The sequence below is a fragment of the Theobroma cacao genome, chromosome 3, assembly GCF_000208745.1.
Source record: "Theobroma cacao cultivar B97-61/B2 chromosome 3, Criollo_cocoa_genome_V2, whole genome shotgun sequence".
Classification (NCBI taxonomy): domain Eukaryota; kingdom Viridiplantae; phylum Streptophyta; class Magnoliopsida; order Malvales; family Malvaceae; genus Theobroma; species Theobroma cacao.
Window position 1 is genome coordinate 23,584,285 of NC_030852.1, and position 25,017 is coordinate 23,609,301.

A 25,017-nucleotide genomic window follows, 5' to 3' on the forward strand; every position below is an offset into this window, starting at 1 on the left:
CAATGAGTAAGTTTGTGATTCAATATGAGACGACCCTTGATGAAAAGATACAATAAAGAATAGGAGAAAAATTTCAAAACAATGAATTCAAAACCAATTTTGAAGACATTGTATCCAATGGAGAAAGAAGCTTCAAACAAGTACACAAGAAATATGTTCAGAAAATTTCAAGATGAGTTGATTCATTTTCAACAATATGTTGCTGAAAAGATCGTTATAAATGATGACATGTACAAATATATAGTGCATGAGTTTGGCAAAAAGAAACCGGAATATATTATAACATTTGTTAGCTCATCAATAGCTTGTTCATGTCACATGCTTGAGTTTGTAGGTATCATTTGTTGGCATCAATTGACAGTTTTCATTAAGAAGAAGGTGCACTCATTACCTAACTATTACATTTTAAATCGGTGGAGATGCTAAAAGAGGAGAAGTCAAAAGCATCTTGGATGAGAAACTCAAAAATAATGCTTTTAAGTCTTCAATGATGTTGTTTAATAGTGTCATGGTTCATTCTTTGGAGCTTTTAGAAAAAGCTTTAAGATCTTAGAAACATTATGATGTGGCTATTGGAGGTTTACAATGACTATTTGAAGAGCTTGATGCATTGAAGATTGAAGATGAGAAGACTAGTAGAACCAATGTATTGACAAACAAGAATGGTCATGAAGATGTTGCTTCAAAAGATCATGAGTCACATGTTTTGAGTCAAAATATAACATTGCTTAATCCTTCTCATGTGACTACGAAAGGATGTCCCCAATCTCTAAGAATGAAAGGAGCTTTAAAGTAAAAAAAAAATAGTTCAAAAAAATTTTCATTATGCAAACATAAAGGTCATACAAAAAACGTACTTGCCTATTACTAAAACAATCAAGGTAATGTCTTTTATTTTGAAATCTAGTATAGTTTTTTTTTAATTAATTCAATATGGTTTGTAAGTGCTAAGTACTTTGTTTTTAGACAACTTTAGTATTTTATAACTTTTTTCTTTAATTGTTTTGAAGGTGTCCTAATCAAGAGATAATGTTGAATTTTAATGTTACTAAAAATGTTAATTCTATTTATGCTTATCAAGTAATTCATTACTTTAATAATTCTACCTATTCTTTACTTTGTTTAGACATGTCAATTAAGTTATTTTAAAATTTAAAAGACTAAATTTTTGTAACTAATTCCTTCTTTATCTTATTACAAATATGGATAATGTCAATATTTTTATGTATGTAAGATTCGAGTGCACCTCAAAATTGAAATCAAGGAAAAATGGTTCGTTAATGCTTGATGGATTTAACTATTTGATGCTTATGTAATGTTCAAGTTTTTCATTTGTTTAACATTTTTACTTTTTTCTTAATGCTACCCAAATATTGTTTATAAGTAATGTTCAATTTTCAAATAAGAATTTGGTATCCTTGATTGGTCTCTTGGATTGATTTTGATTTGATCTGTGTATAGGTAAGACGAAGGGTTTGTTCTTTTTTAAGATTTGGGATTTAGGTCTTGTTACGGTGTCAGATAATGAAGTGGACTAAGGCATAGCTATTTTTGTAGCAAAAGGATGTGCATTTTGTGTTTTGTATTTTCGTTTTTTTTTAAAATACTTAATTTGTGAATGGAAGTATGTAAGTGTGTTATTCTCTGTCAATTTAAGGTCAAGATAAAGAAGTGAGCTCAATTGTGAATTGGAAAGAGCTCCAATGTGCTATTAAAATTTTTCTGATCTAGTACTGTTAACAAAACAACTAGGCACAAGACTTGAATTTGGTAGTATAGTAAATAAGTATTTGAAGTCACTGGGGTTTATATTTTAATGTCTTTGGATTTCTCTGTAAAGTCCATTAGGACTAAAATGGGGATTAGATCTCCAAGTTTGTTTACTAGCCTTTTAGTAAAAAGGACAACAGAACAACAATGGACAGAAGTCTAACTTCAATGTTAAAACTGTTTTTTCCTTCAAAAAGATAATCTTGAATTAGTCATCAGATGCAAACACTTACAGAGAAAACATGGGTAGTAATACAAACTAAAACTCTAAAAAATACATATTATCCACTAGTTGTCTTCATACATGAACAAGGCAAGAGTTTTGGAAATCAAACTTTTGGAGTTGAATCATCGAGTGTTCAAAAACATTAATTAGGTTATCAGGCTGAACTGGTGAAGATCACACATTCCAAGCACACTAGCAGCAGAGTCAATAATAACCTCCCATATTTGTATACGCTAACCTTGAGATAAAAAAATTGTAACTATATCAAAATCAATAAAAGTCAATATGCTTTTCAAGTCACCGACATAAAAAAATATAAATAAAATACAAAGCCTATCTTTTATGATTCTAAACTAACATTTTTAACAAAAATGTTAAAATACCAAAAGCAATTTACCTCTTAGCTGTATATTGAAACTACAATTAGTATGAATTATGCCCACCAGTGCAAAGTATAGTACACAAAGATTGCCCTTATTTCTTTCTTTCCTAAAATCTAAAATGTCCACCAGAAAAGGAATTTTAATTTTTGCTTTGACACTTTCAGATCCTAAATGATTTATCCATTAAGAGACGAACTTAGTCCTTAATGCTTTTGCAAACAAACTATGGACAGTGCACTCAGGTTAAACTTATATATTAGTGATAGTAACATACTTTGGGACCATATACAGCATGTTCAATTGTTCTCCAAATATACTTATGAAGGTGTATGTAATCCTGCTAAAATGCATGAAATAGAAATACTATAGATGTTTTAAATAGAGGTTTCTCAAATCATCAAACAATAATTTAATAACATAATAGTGGCGTAGACTTCAATCCAAAGTATTTTATCATTATTTCCCAACTCAACTAAAAGTTGCCTCAGCTTGGCCTCAACATCAGAATGGACTAGTGTGTTATAGATGCATTGTGCATTTACAGCTAGTCCCTTATTAGTGTTTCTGAAATTGAAATCACAACTCAATCAAAGATGAAGTAGGATAAAAAATTCATAAACTTGACCTTGTGATTGCTAACTTCATAGTGGTTACCTTCAAAGCTGCTAGCTTTGAAAACTTTTATACCTACTAAGACATTTTGGTCACTTACAACTAACTCTACAATCTTGGTAAAGACTTTAGTCCTTCAACAATATCTTACCAAGCTAGTACCATAAGTCTCAATCTTAACGAATTCTGTAGGAAATATCTGAAGTCAACAACCAAGATGCACAAGTATGTAACAAACATTTGCAATAATTTTTGCACTGAACATTTACTATTGAAAAGAAGGTAACAAAAAGTAAAGATAGTTGATTCAAAAGATGACAATATAAAAAATACAGAAGTAGGTAAGACATTATACCATAGCAACCTTATTTCTTCATCGTAAACAATCTAATAAGTCAACAATTTGGAGAAGAAAAGCAAATCCCTTACAACTAAAAAGGATTTTTATTTATTGCTTTCATGTCTTTGAATTGAAACTCAATGTGAAAGCATTAAAAAAAATTGAAATGTCAACGTAGTCAAGTAAACTAGACTACAAAGTATTAAAATGGCCTTTTGACATTAATGTTGCATAGTTCTAGCCCATTAAAGCTGCTCTTTCAACTCTTGATCTTCATGTCTTCCTCTACTTTTACGTTTAACTTTAGTTTCCATTTCCTTTAATTTTAATTCACTCAACTTAGTTTTGCTACTACCCATTAGACGCATTAGCAAGAGCTAACACTATTAATTACTCGCCTGTATTAGACAAACGTGAAAGTACCAAGTTTTTGATAGGACAAATGATTTGTTCAACTATGAAATTGAACGTTGGGCAATAGCTTAAGGATGATTGGTGTGCTTAAAATGGAATTTTTCCAACAAATATTATGAATACTTTCAAGCCAATTTCATGTAAACTTCCTCTACTTGATCAATGGTCAGATTTCGCACAACTATTTAATTTGAGCAACTTTCTTTTTAGATTTGACAGCCATTTCCCATCAAACCCAACTGCTAGATTAGTAATTGCAAACACAAGCACATAAATACTAAGTTAATTTCTTCATCTTTTCTAAATCTCCAATTTCCTTGATAGTGACATCACCATGAGAACATAAAATTCAACAAATCGAATTTAAACCACCAACATTAACAAACAAAATGAACCCTAAAATTCAGCATACCAAATTTTTGCCCAAAGTTGCTTGAAATGCAGAGTCTACCAAATCTTCCATCCTTTATACACCTACTAAAAAAAAAACAAAAAATGAATACCAAACCAACTAATTAATAGAAAAGAAAAAACAAAATCAAATTTCACCTTTTAAGTCTTGCCGTCGAGTTTGGGTAAATTGATCTCAAGAGCAGTGACCAAATAAGTGACGGGATATTAAACTGAACGTATGAGCACTTGCCAGTCAATCCATGCCTTTCCGTCTTTGGAATCATTTTTTGGTAAGAATAAGGGAGAGCTTAACAAAGAAATTGAAAGAGGCAAAAGAAAAAGAAACTGAAAGAGGGAAAAGAACGTGACTCTGATTTAGGAAAAAATTAAAATATTTTATTTTTTAATTAATTAATAAAATCTGTTTAATATTTATTGTTATGCCTTTTTAAGTTTTTCTTTTTACCTCATTAATGAGGTATCAAAATTTAGTGACCTGATCATGTATAGAAGCTATACATTACTAATGCATTAACTATTAATCTTCAAAATATTTCTTAACACTTTAAAACAATTTGGTAGGACTTAAAAAAATAAATTTATATTTTATGCACTGACAATGTATAATTTCTATACATTGTCAAGTCACCAAAATGTACCACCTCATTAATGAGATAAAATAAAAAAAAATTAAGAACTTAAAATTAAATATTAAAAATTTATAATGATTAATTAAATAAAAATAAAATATTTTTATTTTTTAATCTCTCTCAACCATTCTTTTTCTTGTTCTCCTCTTTTCTATTTCTCTCTAACATCATCATCTTCTTTTTTATTTCTTCGCCTTCCATTAAAATTAAGTTTTGTAAAATTCTGTAACTTCAAGAGTAATTTTTCTTATTCTTTAGGAATTGAGAAAATAAGATTCAAATAAATAAATTTTATTAGTATTATTTTATTTAGTCAACAATTTTGCTTATAAATAACATATTAAGTCCAAAATTGTTCTCTTTCCATAAGCATTAGGGTTTTTTTTCTTAGAATGCACTCATAAAACTCCTAATCCCTATCAAAACCAAAAATTTTTTAAGGTGTTACTTCACCACTTTACTAAAACCCAAAATGCTAATAAATTTAAATATGAGATGTTAAACTAAATCACATGTTTTTTGGTATTTAAACCAAAATCATTGTTCATATGATATGTTATATAAGCATTTTAATTTTTAACTACCCCACATTTTCAAGATTATAAATGAAAGTCAATCGTATATGATGGGATGTTACTAACGATTTTACAGGAGTTTCAAAATAAACTACTTGAATTCCCTTTGCAACACCACGAGAAAGGAAGGTTTGATATGGCTCCTCAAAAAAGATATGGCTTCTAAGAAAAGAATAATTTTTGGCTTAATCTTGTTAATTATAAGCAAAATTGTTAACTTAATAAAATGTTGCTTATAAGATTTATATATTTAAATCTTGTTTTCTCATTTTTTTAAGATATGTTTTCTCAATTCCTTTAAAAAAGAATAAGAAAAGAATAAAAAAAATAAGAAAACAATCTACAAATTGCTCTTGAGGTGGTAGAATTTTGCAAAACTTAATTTTAATGGAAGAAGAGGAGAAGAAGATGATGAAGTTGGCAAGAGATAAAAGATGAGAACATGAAAAAGAATATATGAGAAAAATAGAAAAGTGAAAATATTTTATTTTAAACTTTTTAACATTTAATTTTTAGTCCTTAAAGATTTTTTATTTTATCTCATTAATGAGGTGTCATATTTTAGTGAGCTAACAGTGTATAAAAACTATACACTGTCAGTACATCAAATATTAACGTTAAAAAAATTGTCTCACCTAGAAAGTGTTCAGAAAATGACTATTTTTTTAAGAGTTTATATTTGATGCACTGACAATTTATAACTTCTATACACTATCGACTCACTAAATGCTGTCACCTCATTAATAAAAAACAAATCAAAACTTACAAGGACTTAATAATAAATATTAAAACATTTTTTAAAAAATAGATATAAAATAAAACTAAATACTAATAATTTTATTTAAAAATACATAAATAATAATTTTCTTTTTTCTCTCTCCAACTCCTTCTCGACATTTTCTTGTTCTCATCTTCTTTTATCTCTTTGCAACTCCATCATCTTTTTCTCTTTTTTTCCTCAATTAAAAATAGGTTTGACAAAATTGTGCAACTAAAGATTTGAAAGTATTTTTTTTTCTCTTTTATGGTTGCAATGTGATAAAAAAATTGTGCTTTTTTAATAAATAAATTTTATAGTAGAATTTTATTAGAGTTATATTTCCTATGATTTTACTTTAGTTGCAAACTTTGAGTTTAATTGATCATATGTCTTGTTACCTTGTCGTTCTTGGGTAAAAGTTGCAACGTTGGTAGCACATGTTAAAACTCGAAACATAACCTTGGGAAGTATTTCAATTCCAATTTACTGGTTAAGCCCTTTCAATGGGTTGACTTATTCAAAATTGAGACTCAAAAGTTTTTTTAATAAGACCCAAAAGTATTTAATTTCCCCCACCTTAACCTCACTTTCCATGCTTATGGCATTTGCAAATCGTAAAATATTGCTTTCAACGATTCTCTGGGTTTGTTGTGAATTTTTTCACCTACATCCTTTGTAGCCATGATCTCTTTCTTTGAAGAATTTATTATAGGAGATGCAGCTTCCTTTTGATCAGTACTTTAAGATAATAGATATGCCTAATCATCTTGTATGGATTCAATATCATCCCAACCATTTGATCAGAAATTTTTCCTGTATTCACCAATTTCTCTTCAATTGCATCTCCACTACTCTTAGGGATCCTAATTCCTTCAATTACATCTCCACTTCTCTTCGGAATCCTAATTCTGTATTGCCGAATACTACATTAGCAATACTTTTTCTTTTAGGGATTCAATATGCTTATTGAAGAATAAAAAAGGACATGAGAATTCTCACTTTCTCTCTCTTAGGGTTTCAATAATACTCTCTCTTAGGGACTCAACTCTTGAAGAACAAGAAAAAAAACTTGAGAATTACATTTAGGGAAAAAAAGAAATTATTTAATTTTTATTTAATTAATTTTTAAAATTTTTTAATATTTAAGTTTAAGCTCTTGAAGAATTTTAGTTGTCTCATTAATGAAATGGCAACATTTGGTGGGTTAACAGTGTATAGAATCTATATACTGTCAATGGATCAAATATTAATCTTTTTCTTAATTGATTTATATTTGATGCATTGATAATGTATGGATATACAATGTCAGGGTATAAGATCATGCCACCTTCTTAAAAAATAAATTTAAAATTTTAAAGGACTTAAAAATAAATATTATCAATTTTTAAAAAAATTTAAAAAATAAACAATTTTTTTTATCTCTTTACCTCTCTTAGTAAATCATTTCCTCTTTTCCCCTCAACAATAATAGATTCAAAATCCTAATTTTTTTTTTGAAAACTAAAATCCTAAATTCTTAACTTTGATTCTTCAAAGTAATATTTATTGTACTCTTCTTTCTAATTTAATTTTTAATATTTATATCACTCTTTTATTTTAAAATTACATTCAAAAAATGGTAATAGATAATGAGGTAAAATCTTTGATTTGTTCAGCAATGGTTGACTTGCCTTGAAGTAAGTTAAATGAAATGAATAAAGCAATTGGAAAAGGTGGAAAAGGCACCAAAGAAATATAATTGCCTTATGGGAATATAAATGTAGCAAGTTGTTTACAAAAATTACCCAACTTGTATAGCAACTTGCAACACACAAAAAATGTGTAGAACTCAAGCTTTCTTTCAATACCTAGCAAGTCCACATATTCTAGGTTTGCTGGAGATTAAACAAGATCAAATGGGAATATAAATGTAGCAAGTTGTTTACAAAAATTACCCAACTTGTATAGCAACTTGCAACACACAAAAAATGGGTAGAACTCAAGCTTTCTTTCAATACCTAGCAAGTCCACATATTCTAGGTTTGCTGGAGATTAAACAAGATCAAACAAAAATCTACCCAACACAACCCCCTTTATCTATGAATAGATGTGTTAGTTCAATAAGCTTAATGTGATTAGTTCCAAGAGGGAGTGAATTGGACTATGGTAAATATTTTGAAAATTTCTTTTCAATTTCAAAAAAATAAAATTCTTTCAAGTTAAATCTCTTTTTTGAGAATGAATGAGATGATTGATTTCTTATGAAATAAGAGAAATTATAAACACAAATGAGATTGAAAAAGTGAGAGAAAAAAATCAACACAATAATTTTTATAAAGGGTCTACTTCCTTGCCTACGTCTTCTCCTTTAGATTCGCTAAGGAATTTAGAATCCACTATAAAAATAAGATTCACTACAATGCCTTTAGTGGATAAGCACAACCTTTCAATACAATGCCTTTTATGGTTAAAGCACAACCATTCTACTTTGTATCTTGGTTAAGGTCTAACCACTCAAGTGAATATAATGACAGAAATAAAAGTGCAGGTAAAATGCCTCTTAAAGGCTCACTAAATGATACAATAAAAGGCTTAAATGCTAGAAGAAGAGTACAAAGAGTATTGAATGATTTGAGCTGAAATCTTCTTTTAAAGTTGTGTTTTAGAGTCTTCCAACATTCATAAATGTGGTGAGAGCTTGTATTTATAATTGTTGAAGCTTCTGAGGTAGTTGGAAGGACATTTAATGCGAAAATAGTTATTTTTCTTTTCATTTTAGGCTCCCACAGCCACTATATCTATCAATAAATTTTGTGATCCATCGATAGATGACCTTTTATTTTTGGAATTTTTGCTCTCATCTATCGGTAGATGCAAGTCAGGGGATTTTCCAAGAGCTCTCGGGTTTGAATCTATTGTTAGATGACATTGGGCATTGAAGCCTATACGTAAATATGAACAACTATCGATAGATGTTCTTTATCTGTCGATAGATACAAGGTAGAAATTTTGTATAAAGAGCTGTTTGCTTATTTTTAATCTAAAACACTTAGCGTTTTCATTTAAGCCATTTCAAGGACTTTTTGTCTTGTTTGATCATTTGAAAAGCAAATTTTAACAATTGTTTGTCATTTCAAAATTTAGATTCAATTTGAAGCAATAAATCTAACAAGATGAACCCAAAAAACAACCCTCAACAAAAATCTGTGAACAAAAATCCATTTTTTCTTTGCATGAGTCCCTTAAGATTATCATGATGAAACTTTAAAATGATGTCCTCATAGTGTGAGTTTCAAAAAACCTCTTTTGTTAATAAAATAAAAGTGATAAATAAACAATCATAATATATAGAAAATGGTAAACTAAGAAGAAGATTGAAATAAATATTATCATTAAGTATCAAAATTAAGAATTTAGAGTTTTGAAATTATAATAGGAGAAGAAGAAAAATAGAGGAAGAGATTGGATGAGGTGGAGTTGGAGAGAGAAAAAATTATTATTATTATTTTTAAATATTAATATTTATTTTTAAGTCTTTTAAAGTTTTAAATTTATTTTATAATAAGGTGGCATTAACTATACACTGTCAGTGCATCAAATATAAATCTTCTTTTAAAATAGGTTTCATTGTTGAAAAATTTGATATTTTATGAAATGATTTTTTATTGTTTTATTCTTTTTAGGTCTTGTATTTTTTATTATTTTCTTGAAGAATTCTATTTTATGGTTTTGATTACACTAACCTAATTTTCTCTCATTAATTTAATTTTATTTTAATTATCTCTTAAATTATTATGTTAAATATTTGTCAAATTTATGTAACAATGAATGAAAATCTTTTTAATGGCATTGTTTTAAATTCCCCGTATTTCCTCACCTAATAAGTTTTGAAGAAGTTTGTCATTATAATTTTCTTAAGAAATTCTATCATTGTTTGGATTTTAATTTGTTATTGACATAATGTTCAAAAAAAAATCCTTCAATTATTAAAAAAAATTCAAATAAATCTTTATTCCTTTATTGCATTCAATCAAGCTCTTATGTTTTTATTTTATTTCAAATAAACTCTTATAATTAATAGTTAACTACTTACCATTAATAAAAATATTATATGTCATTTTATATCCATATGGCATTGATATGTCGTTGATGTGAATGGTGAAAGATACCACATCACCATATTATCATGCCATACTATCATTAATTATGATTTGTCAATGTACCATATAATCATTAATTATGATATGTTAGCACCATTTGGTATTGAATGATAAATGATATTTTAACTAAGTCAATAATTAGTTATAAAGACTTATTTGACTCAAAATAAAAATATAAAAATTTATTTAGTTCAAAATAAAAATATATAAACTTGATTGAATGTAATAAAAGTATAAGGGCTTTATTAAATTTTTTAAAATAGTTTAGAGGTGTTTTTAAAATTATGCTTTTATTATTTGTATAAGGCTTTCAAACAAAATTTACTTGTACAATTATGATTTAAAAGTATATGATGCAAATAAGAAATAAAACAACGATACAAAATATTTTTCAAAATTCATTATTTTTTAATCATTGAGATATAATTTTTTTATTTATTCCTAATGCTATTTTTATTTTAAAATATTTTATGATTATTTGAAATAAATTCCCATATTAGTATAACTTTTTAGGCTTCCCCCACATTTTGATGGAATCCATCAAATTACTTAATCTTAAAAAATTTGAAAAGATGTCACTAAAAATTTTCAAAAGAAATTTTCATCATAGTAGGAACTTTCAAATAGTCATTTTTTTTTGTTATCATTATCATTTGTTTAATTTTATATGCACAAATAAAAGATATGTAATTTTATTCAAATAACGTTAAACATATTAAGAATAAAAACCAATTGGGTGAAGGGGACATCGAATCTGGGCTGGAGCTGCTGGACCTCCTGAGCTTGAAGCACCAATAACCCACTCCTTTCCTTTCTTCTCTTCCGTTTTCTACCCGACGCTTTGCCTCTCTTTCTCTTTTGAATACATTCTTTACTCTTCTGTCGTCGCCATCCACCGACATCGACTTCTTTTTCTATTTTTTGTTAGATAAGTTTGTTTTGTGAAATAGAATAAGAAAACAAAATAATTAATTTATAAAAAATAAATAAAATAATTATTATATAATTTGATTCATGAAATATAATTATTATTATAATATTATTTTGCTGTTTACATGTTTGATTAATAAATATAGCTTTAGAATAATAAAAGATGAAATGATAAAAATATCTTTTATCGTAATTTATTAAAATTTTTAAATTTTTGAAATTTATTGATTTTTAACAATAAGTTATTATTAAATTTAATATTTTATTCTTAAAATATTAATAATTTATTATCAACACATTAAAAATATTTGAATGAAGGAATGATAAGTTAGCATCATTCATATATATCGTAAATCTATATCGATCAATGAATTTTTTTATGAATATGAGTTTTCAATATTTTATTGGTATGATATTTTTAATATTCTCTTAAAGTCAGTGCTACAATTTTATTAAGCGTTTTTATGTGCTATTTTGATATAATTGTACTACTTTTATTTCATTTTGAAAAACAATTTATTATTAAAATATTATTATGATTCTTTATTTTTTTTTCTATATTTTCATTTTTCCTCTTTTAATATTTTAATTTTTATTTTCATTAAAATTTAAAATATTAATAATTTATTATTAATATAAAATTTTAAATTATTAATATAATTTTATTTTTAAAATTTTTAATTTTCTTTTTTTTCTCTAACTCGTTAAAAGATACCAACATAATAAAACGTCGATTTGGCATTGGTCGCTGCTAAATCTAGTCATTGAAGCATTGATTTGATGTTGGTCGTAACTAGAATTGGTCATAGAAAGTGTCATATTGGTGTTTCAACAATAGATCTAACATTTTGTTTATTGATTGTTATATTACCTATCTCCTATTTAAAAATTAAGATTTGAATATCTTTTTCTTAATTAGAAAAAAACTTAACAAAGGTAAAATTGTTTTAAAATTATTATCACAACAACAAGATTTATGTACAGAAGGAAAGAAATTTTTGGAGTGGAGCGTTTATTTTAAAAATTTAATAATTTGTGTAAAATTACAATCAAAATTGAAAATAAAAGGATAATTTATCTTATTATTATTTAATTTTAACAAAGAAATTAGTATTTCACCAAAACGAGTTCCTCCGTCTCTCTTCAAGCATATTAGCGATGGCTCCCAAAGCAAGCAGCTCCCTCTTCCAAAGCCTGAAACGCTACGTTAAGAAGCCATGGGAGATAACCGGACCCTGCGCCGACCCAGAATACAAAAACGCTTTGCCAAAAGCGACGGAGTATCGTGTTCGCTGCCCTGCCACCACTTTGCAAAAGCCCATTGTCCCAACCTCTAACCCCGAAACCGTCTTCGACATCAAATATTACTCTCGCGATCAACGCCGCAACCGCCCCCCGATTCGCCGTACCATCTTGAAGAAAGCTGACGTGGAGAAGATGATGAAAGAGAAAACCTTTGATGTCAACGATTTTCCTAGGGTTTACTTGACTGCTAAAGTTGAAGAGGATGAGAATGCCATTGGTGGAGGTTACCAGTAATAGGTCAGATTTTGGAAATTCTTAAATTGGTTTTTTTTAATGTTAAACTTAAGGTTTCATTCAGCTGTTTTTTATGTTTTTAGGATGTGGGTATTGTTTTTTTTTTTTTGAATGAATTTTAACAGTTTTAAAGATTTGGGTGTTGGTTAATTTTTTGTTTTGAGATGTGAGTGATTGGTTTCTCACTACTGGTATGCATGATTTGGGGTTTTGAGCAGCTGGGGTTTGGGTGGAATTTGGTTGAGGCTTGATCATGAGCTATATAATTATGAAGAAAGTGAGGGTATTGAAGCTAGATTACATACTTTTACGATTATTAATTACTTTTTTGGTTTCTGATTGATATAATGACTTGACGAATACATATTTAAGGCTTTAGATTGCTGAATTTAAATGTGGAGTGATGTTCTTTTGATTTGAGTTTGAAGCAGTTAATTAGGGCCTGGTGGAAATTCTCTCTGTCTCTCTCTGAGTTTTGGGGCAATATTTCTTGGCAAGATGGAAGATACTGCTTTGTTAATGTTTATGGTTTTGGTTTTGATGAGGATGGATGGTTCTAGTAGGTATGTATGTGAGTAGGGGTGATTTGGTGCTTAAGGTTGAGGATGCCTATGCCAATATTTTGATTTATGTGGTCTTGAAGGTTTTGCTTTTCTATTAGGCTTAAGACAGTTTTATCTGGGGTAGAATTAGGGTTATCATTAGATTTAAATATTGGTATATGGATGTTAAAGTTTGCACTTAATGTTCAACACTTCTAAGATATTGTATTTTGTTTGATGTGCTCGAAGTTTTTGACAGTGCATTTGTTCATTCTTAACATAAGTTTTTCATGGTTTTTCTTTTGTATCCATCTCAATCTATTAGCAAATTTGGATTATGGCTTGGTAACATCAAATTCATCTTCATCGGGATGTGCCTTTGGAACATATATTATATACTGTTCTTCTTGGAACTTGTAGATAGAAATGGAGATAATCACTGCAATTGATTCCTAGAATATAGAGCCCTCACTTGCTTAGAAAGTAGTATATGCTTTTTGAGCTTAATTGCCTTAATATCTGTTCCTTGCTCTGTATGCATAAATTGGATAATGTTTCTGGTTTCTTTGTTGACTTGTATGATTTAAAAGATGGATCCTTGAGAAAATTGTGTAGTGGTGGGATTGGATGAAAGGAAGGTAGGAAACAATGTGGTAATGTGTGGTGAAATGTCCTCTCTCTTTAGGGAAAAAAAAGCTGTTTAATTCATTAAGCACTATTTGATACTTTTATTTTGCTAAACTCTAGCATCATGTGATGTCAAAGGAAGTGGAAAAAATACTGATCCTATTATATATGCATATTGCCTTTACAATGCTTGTATCTTTAGCTTCTAATTCACGTTTGTTGTAAAACACCTTTGTCGTTAAGTAACAGCTAGCCTTGTACATGGGTTAGCACCTCCTTGGTGCACTTTACTGCAGTGTCTTCATTTATTTAAAAGAAAAAGAAAAAGCACGAGTCATAATTTTCCCTGGGCATTCCCCAAAAAACCTTCTGCTGCAATAATTCGAAGGCATCTATCCCGCCTGCATTCTTTAGGGTAAGAAAGTAAGTTTCTTGTACCTGCATTTGCTAGCAAAGCAGTTATGGTATCAGTTCTTGATCTTGGAAATGGTGAATCTTTCTTGTGATAGCCTTGTCAGATGCAGCCAAGTTTCATTTCTGAACTTCCAATGCTCTCAGAAAAATGGTTATATACCCTTCTGCATGTTCTTGTTGTTTACATTTTGTAGAGATTGGATTTATAGAGTATAGGTGCTCTCTCTCTCTCTCTCTCTCTCTCTTAATTACAATGAAAAGTATATTGCAATCAAGCGTTTCTATCATCTTTAATGGAGGATACATGTGTATTTCATGGAATTTTTCATCAACCATATACTACAAAGATAGTGATGTTCCCAATACTTGGTGGCCACATGCTAGAAGATCCTTTTATTCTTCAACAACTGTTTGTATGTGGCCATCCAAGATATTGACATGCGCTACATTTTATCGCCTGGTTTTCTTGACTTGTATGTTTATTTTATATCAACATAGATTCATATTTGAACGAATGAAAAAGGACTTCATTTTTTCTACTGTGGATATCGTCATAAAGGGTAAATATGGTCCTAAAGAATATGGTCCATATAGCTGACCTTATATAGTACGGATGAGGCTTAGTTGTTGTGTTAATCCATATGTGATTCCAATATGGTCCATGTAGCTGACCTTATGTAGTACGGATGAGGCTTAGTTGTTGTGTTAATCCATATGTGATTCCTTGCACCATTAATCTCATTGAGATTGTGTCTTATGTTTCTGCCTTCTGGTGTTACCAAGCTCATATTACTGACTTTAAAAATATGTCTGGCATGTGAGCAGGCCTCTCGGAACCTGTGGCGAAATTAATGTTCACTGCTTCCTTCTGTTTCACTCCCTTGCTGTCGTGGAACAATGCAGGCCATGTTAACATAGAAATTTCTGGAGACTCTTGAAGTTAAAGAGGATGAGGTGTCCAACATTAATAAGGACAGTTGCCTGGATTTTGTTTATTTGTTTGGTTTACTCTGTTAATTGACATGTTTGTATAAATCCAAATGCAACTGCAGTTGAGTGATGAATGATGTAATCGATTCCTTCAAGCTTGTATGATTTTCTAAATATGATAATCTGGCGTAAGGTTTCATAACATCACAAAAAGTAGGATGATGAGCATCTGGTTTCTATTTGCTGTCCTGCAATAAGAAAAGAACCATTGAGCTAAATCTCTTGTTTCTATTTTCCTCCCGCCCAGCTCCATCCTCAATGGTGAGAATCATACTGCATACTCTCCTTGCGCTAATGTTTCCTCCAAGATATGACTGCTGTGTGTTTGTGAATGTTTGGGATAGATCTGGATACCGTATTAAACTGGTGTTTATGAGTGCTGGAGCTAAAGAAAACATCTAGGCACTACGGAGAGAGCCACAATGCTAAATTTCGAAATACAGGGGATTTTCTTTTCTTGCTGTAAACTAAATTGGATTCTTTCTTCTTCTTTTACCCCTCTTTTCTTTTTCAGTCAATTTTAATTAATTTAAGAAGAGAAAGCAGAGTCCCAGCAACTCAAATCCAATCCAGCCACGCAAAGTCAGGTAAGCGACAAGGAAGAAAAGCACAAAGGTCTACCAATAACAAGGTTGCCGTACTAGTAGTAGTGGAGCAAATAAACTATCACCAAGCAAAGAAACTGCGTTAAACTCTGTGCTAAGTAACATGGTTGAATTGGTCTTTGACCATTGCATTGCAATTAAATGGAATCATCTCCCTATCAACTGGTGAATGCTGAGTTTGTATATTTTCCTCCGTTTCACGTGGTGTCGAGGAGATCTTCATTGGTTTTTGACCTTTCTTAGTTCTTTCTCTGCGTAGTCGTAAGGCTATAGGGCGGCCCAAAGGCTGATGGATCCAATTGGTAAACAAAATCCGGGCCATTGGATTTATTGATTGAGCCTACTTCTCCTTGAATGAAGAAAATAACTTCAAACCTAACAAGTAATAAGATGTTATGAAAATATAACTCAGAAGAACAATTAAAGAAAGAGAAGAAGGAAAATGTTTAGAGGAAAAAAGAAGATATTATTTAAGTGTTTATTTACAAATGAAGTGATAAGTCTATTTATAGGCTAATAACTTTTTATCTAGATTGAATTTACGAGATGAAGATAATACTAAGGGATTAGATGGATTAAATCCTAATGTTAGTCCAATCTAATTTATATTCAAATATAGATTTAGATAACATAAATGCATATTCACAAAAATATTCATAACACTCTCTGTTCAATATTCATTGTATCAAGAATATGCCTCGTTAAAACTTTACTAGGAAAAAACCTCATAAGAAAAAAAATCCGAGTGAAAGAAAAAGAGTACATAATTTTTTTCAAGAATACATTTTTGAAATACCACCTTATTAAAAACCTTATCAAGAAAACTTAATGGGAAAAACTTTGATGAAGGAAATGAGTACAATGTGTATTTTACTTTCCATGATGACTGCATTATAAAGATCTTTAAAATGATGCATTTCAATATTTTATACCAACATTTCAAATGTTGCAATAAGAATGACTTCGGTGAACAAATTTGCTAGATTGTCACTTGAACGAATTTGTTGAATACTAATATCACAATTTTCTTGGAGATCATGAGTGAAGAAGAATTTTTGGCGAAAGATGTTTTGTTCGATCGCCTTTAATATATCTTTCCTTTAATTGTGTTATGAAAGCAGTATTATCCTCGTATAATGTTGTTGAAATTTCTTTCTTGGTTGACAAGCCACACATTTCTCGAATATGTTGAGTTACAAATCTAGACACATTCACAACTTGCCTCATGAATTGCTAAAATTTCTGCATGATTATAAGAAGTAGCAACTATAGTTTGTTTTATAAAATACTATGAAATAGTCATACCTCCACATATGAATAAGAAACATGTTTGGGATCGAACCTTGTGTGGATCAGATAAATATTCTACTTATGCATAACTAGTTAAATTTGATTTTAATACATTTGAATAATATAAGTCCATATCCATTACTCCTCGAAGATATCAAAGTATATGTTTAATTCCGTTTTAATGTCTTCGAGTTGGAGAAGAATTATACCTTGCTAATAAATTCTCCGCAAATGATATATCAGGTCATGTATTGCTAGCAAGATACATCAATACTCTAATTGGACTAAGATATGGTACTTCAAGATCAAGAAGTTTTTCATTATCCTCACGAGGTCGAAAAATGTCTTTTTTTTTTCACATTCAAAATGGCATGCCCCCAAATAGAAATTGAGAGTTTAAATTTCATAAGTAATGGCCTTACAATCAGTTGGAAGTATTTAATAAACGATTCTACTAAACCGTTATGTGTATAAATATAAGTAACAGGTTCTTCAATAATTATTTCAACTAATATGCAATATTAAAGGCTTGAGATGTAAATTTACCAGCATTATCAAGACTAATTGTTTTGATTACATAATCACAAAAATATGCTTCCAAACATATGATTTGGGCAATTAATCTTGTAAATGTCAAATTGCAAGTTGATAATAAGTACACATTGACCATTTAGTCGATGCATCGATTAAAATCGTAAAATATCTAAATGGTTCACATGGTGGATGTATGAATCCACAAATAACCTTGAATAAGTTTAAAAAACGTAGGGAATTCAGTCCCAACTTTAGCTGGCAATAGTCGTATAATTTATTTACCTTGAGAGTAAGTAGCACATGAGTATTTCATTAGATTGCAAAATCTTCTGGTTTTTTAATGAATGATCATATTAATTTTTAATAATTTTTGGCATCATTATTGATCTAGAATGGTCTAACCGGTCATGCCAAACATTAAAATTATTAGTAAACTTTTGACTTATTATGGCTTTTAATTATTCTAATATTTTGGTAGTTTAATCCAGAGAACATAGTGAGTAATTTTTTTTTTTCAACACACACTTTCTACTTGAGATAATAAATGTAATATAGAGGTATTAAGTGTATCTTTCATTTGTTGTCTCAATATGATATTTATTTAGACGAATATCTTTAAAACTTAATAAACTTTTTTGAGACTTAATAGAAAATAATACATTATTTATTATAAACTTTATTCCCCAAGGTAGTAAAATATGAGCTCTTTCGGAACTTTTAATTAATCTTGTATTACTAAATATTGTATTGACATTGATTTTTTTTTTCGTTGTCAAGTGGAAAGAATATTTTCTTTTTTTAAATATAGTGTGCGTTGTAGCAATGTCTGTTAGACATATATATACATAATAGATCTTGGATCCAACAAGATGAATATTCATATTTTTTTTAATAAAATAAGGTATATACAATAAGAAATTTACAAGTTAACATAAAAGAACATTAAATACATAATTAAAATACTTAATAAGAATATATCATTTAAATATAATAAGAGCATATTAAAGCATCTTCATAATATATTTATACTAAAATATACCAATTACTATTAAGTTCATTCTCAGATATTTCCATTACCAATCAAAATATCAGTTCATTTTTAGGACAAGAAAATCAACATTGGATATTTTCATTTCCAATCATATAATCAATTCTCTTTTTAGAGTGGATAAATATTTTGATGTGCTATATCAACTTGGCAATGGTTAAAATCATCACAAGATATTTTAGTTTTCAGTTATGCTTGATAAAATTCAAGACGTACAACAGGTACGTGACCAATGGTCTTTCATGCCACATCAATGATAATACATTTTTTATATATTTTTTATTCTTTCTATTTTTATCTTTTCATTATTCATCCACTTTTGATGGGTTGAAAGTATCCATCCACTTTTGGTAGGTTATAAGTATCCATCCATTTTTGGTAGGTGATCCACCTATGATTGGTTATCCACTTCTGGTGGATTATTCATTTTTTTAGTGAGTTAAGGTACCCATCCACTTTTGATGGTAAAATTATCTATCCACTCGTGGTGGTAAAATTATTCTTAGATTCTGATGGTAAAATTATCCATCCACTTTTGGTGATAAAATTATTCTTAGAATAGTGATAGTGTAAATTATTATGGTGATCATAATTATTAAATGATGTCACATTCACTTTAAGGAATTGATGAATTTATAATTTTTTATTAGTATCTCGTTTGTCCATTTACTTCGGAGAATGGACATTATGATTTTTCATTAATAGCAAGGGATAAAATATAATATATACTATAAGATAGCAAAAGTCATATTAAGGTTGAATTTTAGGGAATGAAAATACGAAAGAGATATCAAGTCACTTATCTGATTTGTTACAATCAGAAATTAAAAACCAATCTTTGAAATCCTTTTAAATGATGGAAATGATGAAAACAAAATAATTTCAAACCTGAGAGTTTAGAAGATCTTGCTGATTACATGTTATGAAAATATAACTTAAAAAAACAATTAAAGAAAGAGAAGAAAAAAAGTATTTAGAGAGAGAAAAAAGATCTTATTCATGTATATATTTACAAATGAAGTGAATGAGCTTATTTATAGGCTAATAATCTTTTATCTAGATTAAATTTGTAAGATAATACTAAGAGATTAGATGGATTAAATCTTAATATTGATCAAATCTAATTTACATTCAAATTTAGATATAGATAACATAAATAGATATTTACAAAAATATTCATAATATAATTTTTTTTTACAAATTAATTAATTATCCTTAAACCAAGATTTTTTCTTTAGAAAAAGAAAAAAAAAAGGCCATGATAATTTCATTGGGGTGATCAAACCTCTAACCACCCATCCATCTGCTTGCTAACACTATTATGCAAAATAGCCGTCCTCTGCCACTAAAGCTACACTACTTTTTCTACCCGCTGCCAGCTGTAGCTAATTTCATGCCTAAGCTATGTTTTTATATGCATAATAATTTCCAAACTTCAGTTCCAAACTTTTACGCTTTCAGATTTCAAAATAATTCTTTTTTGCATCAACCCCTTTTTTTTTTTTAAATGTCTTCTCCCGAAGTGGATTAATAAATTGATGAGCTATTATTCCAACAAAAATAAAGAAAAAAAAATACTAAACTAGCAAGACAATGAAATGAAAAGACATAAATTTACCCCACAGAAAACTTAAAAGTACATTGATTTTGGAGAAATTTAAGCTGCAGTTGGTCAATGGTGAATGCAGACTGCAGTGGCTTCTACTTCTAAGGCTTTTTCACAAAGTGATAAGTGATGGACCACAACAGAAACCCAGCTTTTACCTCCTTCATCAGTCGGATTCATTAATTACTTCAAATAAATTATAAGCTCTTTAGCTACTTTAAATTTTTTAAAAAATCATTATCTTTCGATTGTATTCAAATAAATTCTTATGTTGGCAAAAAATATCCCATGATGCACATGATATTAGTGGCTATTAGATTCATGGTCAATTGACATCTTTCGTCATGGTAGATGACGTAACTTTTTAAATTCTGTAAAATTGGATTGGAATAAACCGCATCTTGAAAAAAAAAATTTCCACTCAATTAGTCTTTTTAGTTTATATCAGAAAAGCCGTATTAGCATTCACGTGTGCAGAACATGTTAGCCGACCAACATTCGTTAAGGTTACATGATACAAGTGATACATTTTTGTCAACGAATCTATTTGATTATAATAAAAGAATATAGATTCATATAAGAAAAAATAAAAAAAAATTCAAAAACTTATTTAATATTTTATGAATTATATATATGATAAACGTTAATTAATTATATATATATATAATTATATATATATTTATAATTGGAGTAGACAATTAGATCGATAGCCTGTTCGGTCATTGGTTAACAATAAAAGATTATTAATAGNTTATTCTTAATATATATATATATATATATATATATATTTGCAGGGCATATAGTTATATGCTTATAATGGTCCAATGCTCCACAAGATGTTTCTTCAATAAACGCCAATTCTCAGCTCCTTCCTACTGCCACGCTTTCTCTTGCTTCCAAATAATCTTAATAAATATTGTTGTTTTGTTCAAAAATTTCAGCTTTAACAGTTTTTTGATTAAATAAAATTTTAAAGATGCTGAATTCTGTATTTTTTTTTATTCGGGGGAAATTTAATCTTTGTAATTAGTCAGTCAAACATATTTTGAATGAAAAAGTCTAATTAATTTCATTCACATGTGGTTTTTGATTTGTTACACATCTTAGTAACTTTAATGTATTAATTGTTGAAAAAAGTCATGCAATCATGTTAAATAACACAGTGAAAATTAAAAATTTTTCTCATTAGTAAGATCAATCTTAGGTTAACTTAGTATGGAAAATCCTAACTAGCAGAAGGAGATTCCTTTAGCTTTGTACATTGGATGTCGAAAATCACAAGGTCACCAAGCCTTAGAATCGAAATCCTTGTGTGCACCAAGCCTGGTTAATTTGTCACAAATCACAGGCTGCCCAATCATGTCTAGCTTCTAATTGTGGTAATCCACATGAATGACAGTTGGAAACAATTGAAAATAGAACTACTTATGCTTGCAAAGCCTAGTACTAGCTAGGGTGAGAGGCTGTCGATTTTCTCTCTTCTCCAAGGAGTGTCAAAACAACTAACTAAAGGAGGAAGACGGGACTGCCACCGACTCACAAGGTTTGGTAGTAGAAGTCGATATATAGGGTTTTACTCATTTAGGCTAATGTATAGGGTTTGAATGCTTGGGACGGTTTTGCTAGATTGTCAAGAGTTAATGACATAATTTTAAAAACACTCGAGCATTTGATTTATTGGTTAGTACATTATTCTCTATTTAAAGAGTAGGATTCGAATCTCTCATCTCCTAATTATAAAAAAAATAAAAAAAAATGACACAATTTTAAAGGATTAAAAATAATGAACTAGAGAAAAAGATAAAGAATCCAATGAAGAAGAAAGGGAATAGAAATTGCATTACGGTTAACAGTTGGGTTTAAATACCAGTACGAATACAGAGAAAACAAACTAATGGAACCCACACACAAGTTTGGAATATTACAAAAGACAAACAGAAATAAGCCACGTGGCCTTTACAAGAAATGAGGCAAACTATCTGCTAAACAAAAGAAATAAAAGAGTGGAATAAAAAGAAACACGTGCGTAGCACACTGAGGAGGAGAACCACACCTCTTGGAAGTTGAATTTGCAGACTCCAAGCTTTGATCTTAGTACTTCAAACTTATCTTTGCTGAGTCCTTTCGTAAAGATATCTGCCAACTAGTTATTAGTACTGTAATGCTTTACCTGAACTTCATTGTTCTTAATAGCTTCCCTTATAGCATGGTATTTAACTCGTATGTGCTTGGTTCTACCATGTTCAACAAGATTTTTAGCCATAGCTATGGTTGATTGATTATCAATCAATATAGTAGTGGGAGTAGTTTCTTCAAACTTTAGGTCTGTAAGTACCTTCCTTATCCACAGAGCCTGATTGGTTACAGAAGCAGAAGCAGTTGAAACATACTCTGCCTTTGTTGAAGATTGAGCCACTATATTCTGCTTTTTTGAGTTCCATCTAAACACAAAGCTTCCAAATGAGAAACAAAATCCACTGATACTTTTTGAGTCCTCTAAACTCCCTGCCTTATTAGAGTACCCTTCAAGCCCTTTACTTTCAATCTTGTTGCACTTAAGACCAAAGCTTAATGTTCCTTTCACATACCTTAGTATTTTCTTTTTTGCTGTCAAATGTATATCAAAAGGAGCCTGCATTTAAATTGTGAGAGAAGGCTGGTAGCAAACATGATGCCAGGCCTTGATGCTGAGAGATACAAGCATCCAATTAATCTCTTGTATTATGTAGCATCAGCCTCAGCACCTCCATTTTTCTTAATAAATTTGCATCCAGCAACTAAAGGAGTAGACACAGGCTTACATTCACCCATTCTAAATTTTTTCAGCTGCTTTCTTGCATATTTCTTCTGTCGCAGAAATATGAAATTTGAGTTACACTCCAGCCAAGCCAACGTTTCAGCAAACGTTTAATATTTATAAGATAATCAGGGTCTAAGTATGTTTGTTTATGAAACTATATAGTTAGATGCTAATATAGAATGCATTAAATGAGAATTTTTTTTTTTGCAAACCAAAAATTTTATTAAAGTATCGTACATAATAGAAAAATCAGATTACTTAAACACTAATTCTGTAACCCCAGGTTACCGTCACAAAAGATTCAGAGCAAAACAAAAACAATCTGATACAAACACTAATAACAACCCAACAAAACACCTAAATCCTAAGTTAAGAAATAGACAATCCCTAAAATAAAATAAATAAATGACACCGCAGAAAGATACAATTAACATCCAGAGGCACTAAAAAGATCACCATGTCAAAATTAGGATCAACACCACTTTTTCAAATGAGAAATTATTTGACTAATTTGTGTAAAAATTAAAATTCAAGCAACGTTAAAGGGAAAGAGCAAGAACGTTACAGCAGGCGATGCCAAAATATGTTACGTAAAGATTAAGATCACTGAATTAATATTCACGTTTTCTGTTGCTGTCATATCCTCTGGCCCTCCCACGACATTTTCAGCCTTGGAAGGCAAGCAGGCCGACTATGAGAATAAACAGCTGCCCTACATGTACTAGGGATTGCAAGCGGATAATGTCACGCGTGTTGGCCTTCGTCCATATCGGCGTGAACATAGTGAGTGTTTGCGCGCGTGAACATGGGGATTAGCATTTCGCACTGACAGTTGAAGGTGCAGTTTACTTTCTGTGCTGCTGCGGACCTTTTGTATTATTGACGCAGGCAGCACGCATTTTTCCATCGACTTTGCTTTTCTTTTATCTTCTTCTTCTAGGGTTTGGCGCGGTCGCTTTCGCTGCGAATAGGAGAGTAATAACTGCATCCTCAGAAGAGAAAGGGACGGAACACAGAAATATAAAGAAGGAAAGGAAACCAAAGAATTGGATTAGATGTGCCTCTTAAATTAGCAACCCCTAAGATCTTTCCCATGCTATGTGCTTTGGATGATTCGTTTCATCTATATATATTGTTAGTATATTCTATGTTGCTGTGTACCCACCCAAATCCACTCCATTATTCCTCTTCCAATAGGCCATGAGAATATGAATCTCTCTCTCTCAAAACTCAATAACTGGGACATGATGATGATAGCTGAGATCATAGATAGTGATAGTAAGCTAAAACTACAAGAGGGGTTTTTAGTGTTTTAAGGTCTCTTCCTTTCTGCCATTTCTTCCTTCAGTTTTGTTTGTTTTGGTGGCCAGGCCTACTTCATTGGAGTTAATTTTCAGCCAGGCTTTTTCTTTCTTTCTTTCTTTCTTTCTTTGTTTTCTCACATAGATCACCACTCACCAGGCACCATGGAAAGTCCAACTCAAACCAGATAAGGCTAGAGTCAGGCAGCAAACAGGAGTGACAAAATTTCCAAATTAATTAGATGAGGCACAACTGACACAAAACCAGTAAAAACTTTCAACCAAATGGCAAACCATTTGCAAAGATATTTTTAGCTTTCAGCCCCTGACTAGTTAGCACAATTTTACATTATGTTTAAATAAACCAACTGATCTGACTTTAAGTAAACAGATGCGCCCCTCATTGCTAGTCTACTTTTGTCAAATCATTAAACTCATTAAAATTTGATGCCAACGATTGGAGGCATCTATCAAGAAGTACTCAAGGTTATATCAATGCAAGCTCGTCGATAGGGGCAAACAAAAAGAG

General features: G+C 29.9%; 1 protein-coding gene and 1 long non-coding RNA gene across 2 annotated transcripts; one reads left to right on the forward strand and one right to left on the reverse strand.

Annotated features, from left to right (window-relative positions):
• LOC18604850 lies at positions 1,935–4,478 on the reverse strand. The gene is made up of 3 exons (XR_001926945.1): positions 4,295–4,478; positions 4,158–4,219; positions 1,935–2,234 (listed from the first exon to the last, which is right to left on the reverse strand). It is a non-coding gene; the product is annotated as an uncharacterized LOC18604850 (long non-coding RNA).
• LOC18604851 lies at positions 12,266–15,448 on the forward strand. The gene is made up of 2 exons (XM_007037528.2): positions 12,266–12,734; positions 15,140–15,448. The coding sequence occupies exon 1, from the start codon at positions 12,351–12,353 to the stop codon at positions 12,729–12,731; it is 381 nt and encodes a 126-aa protein (XP_007037590.2). The 5' UTR covers positions 12,266–12,350; the 3' UTR covers positions 12,732–12,734; positions 15,140–15,448.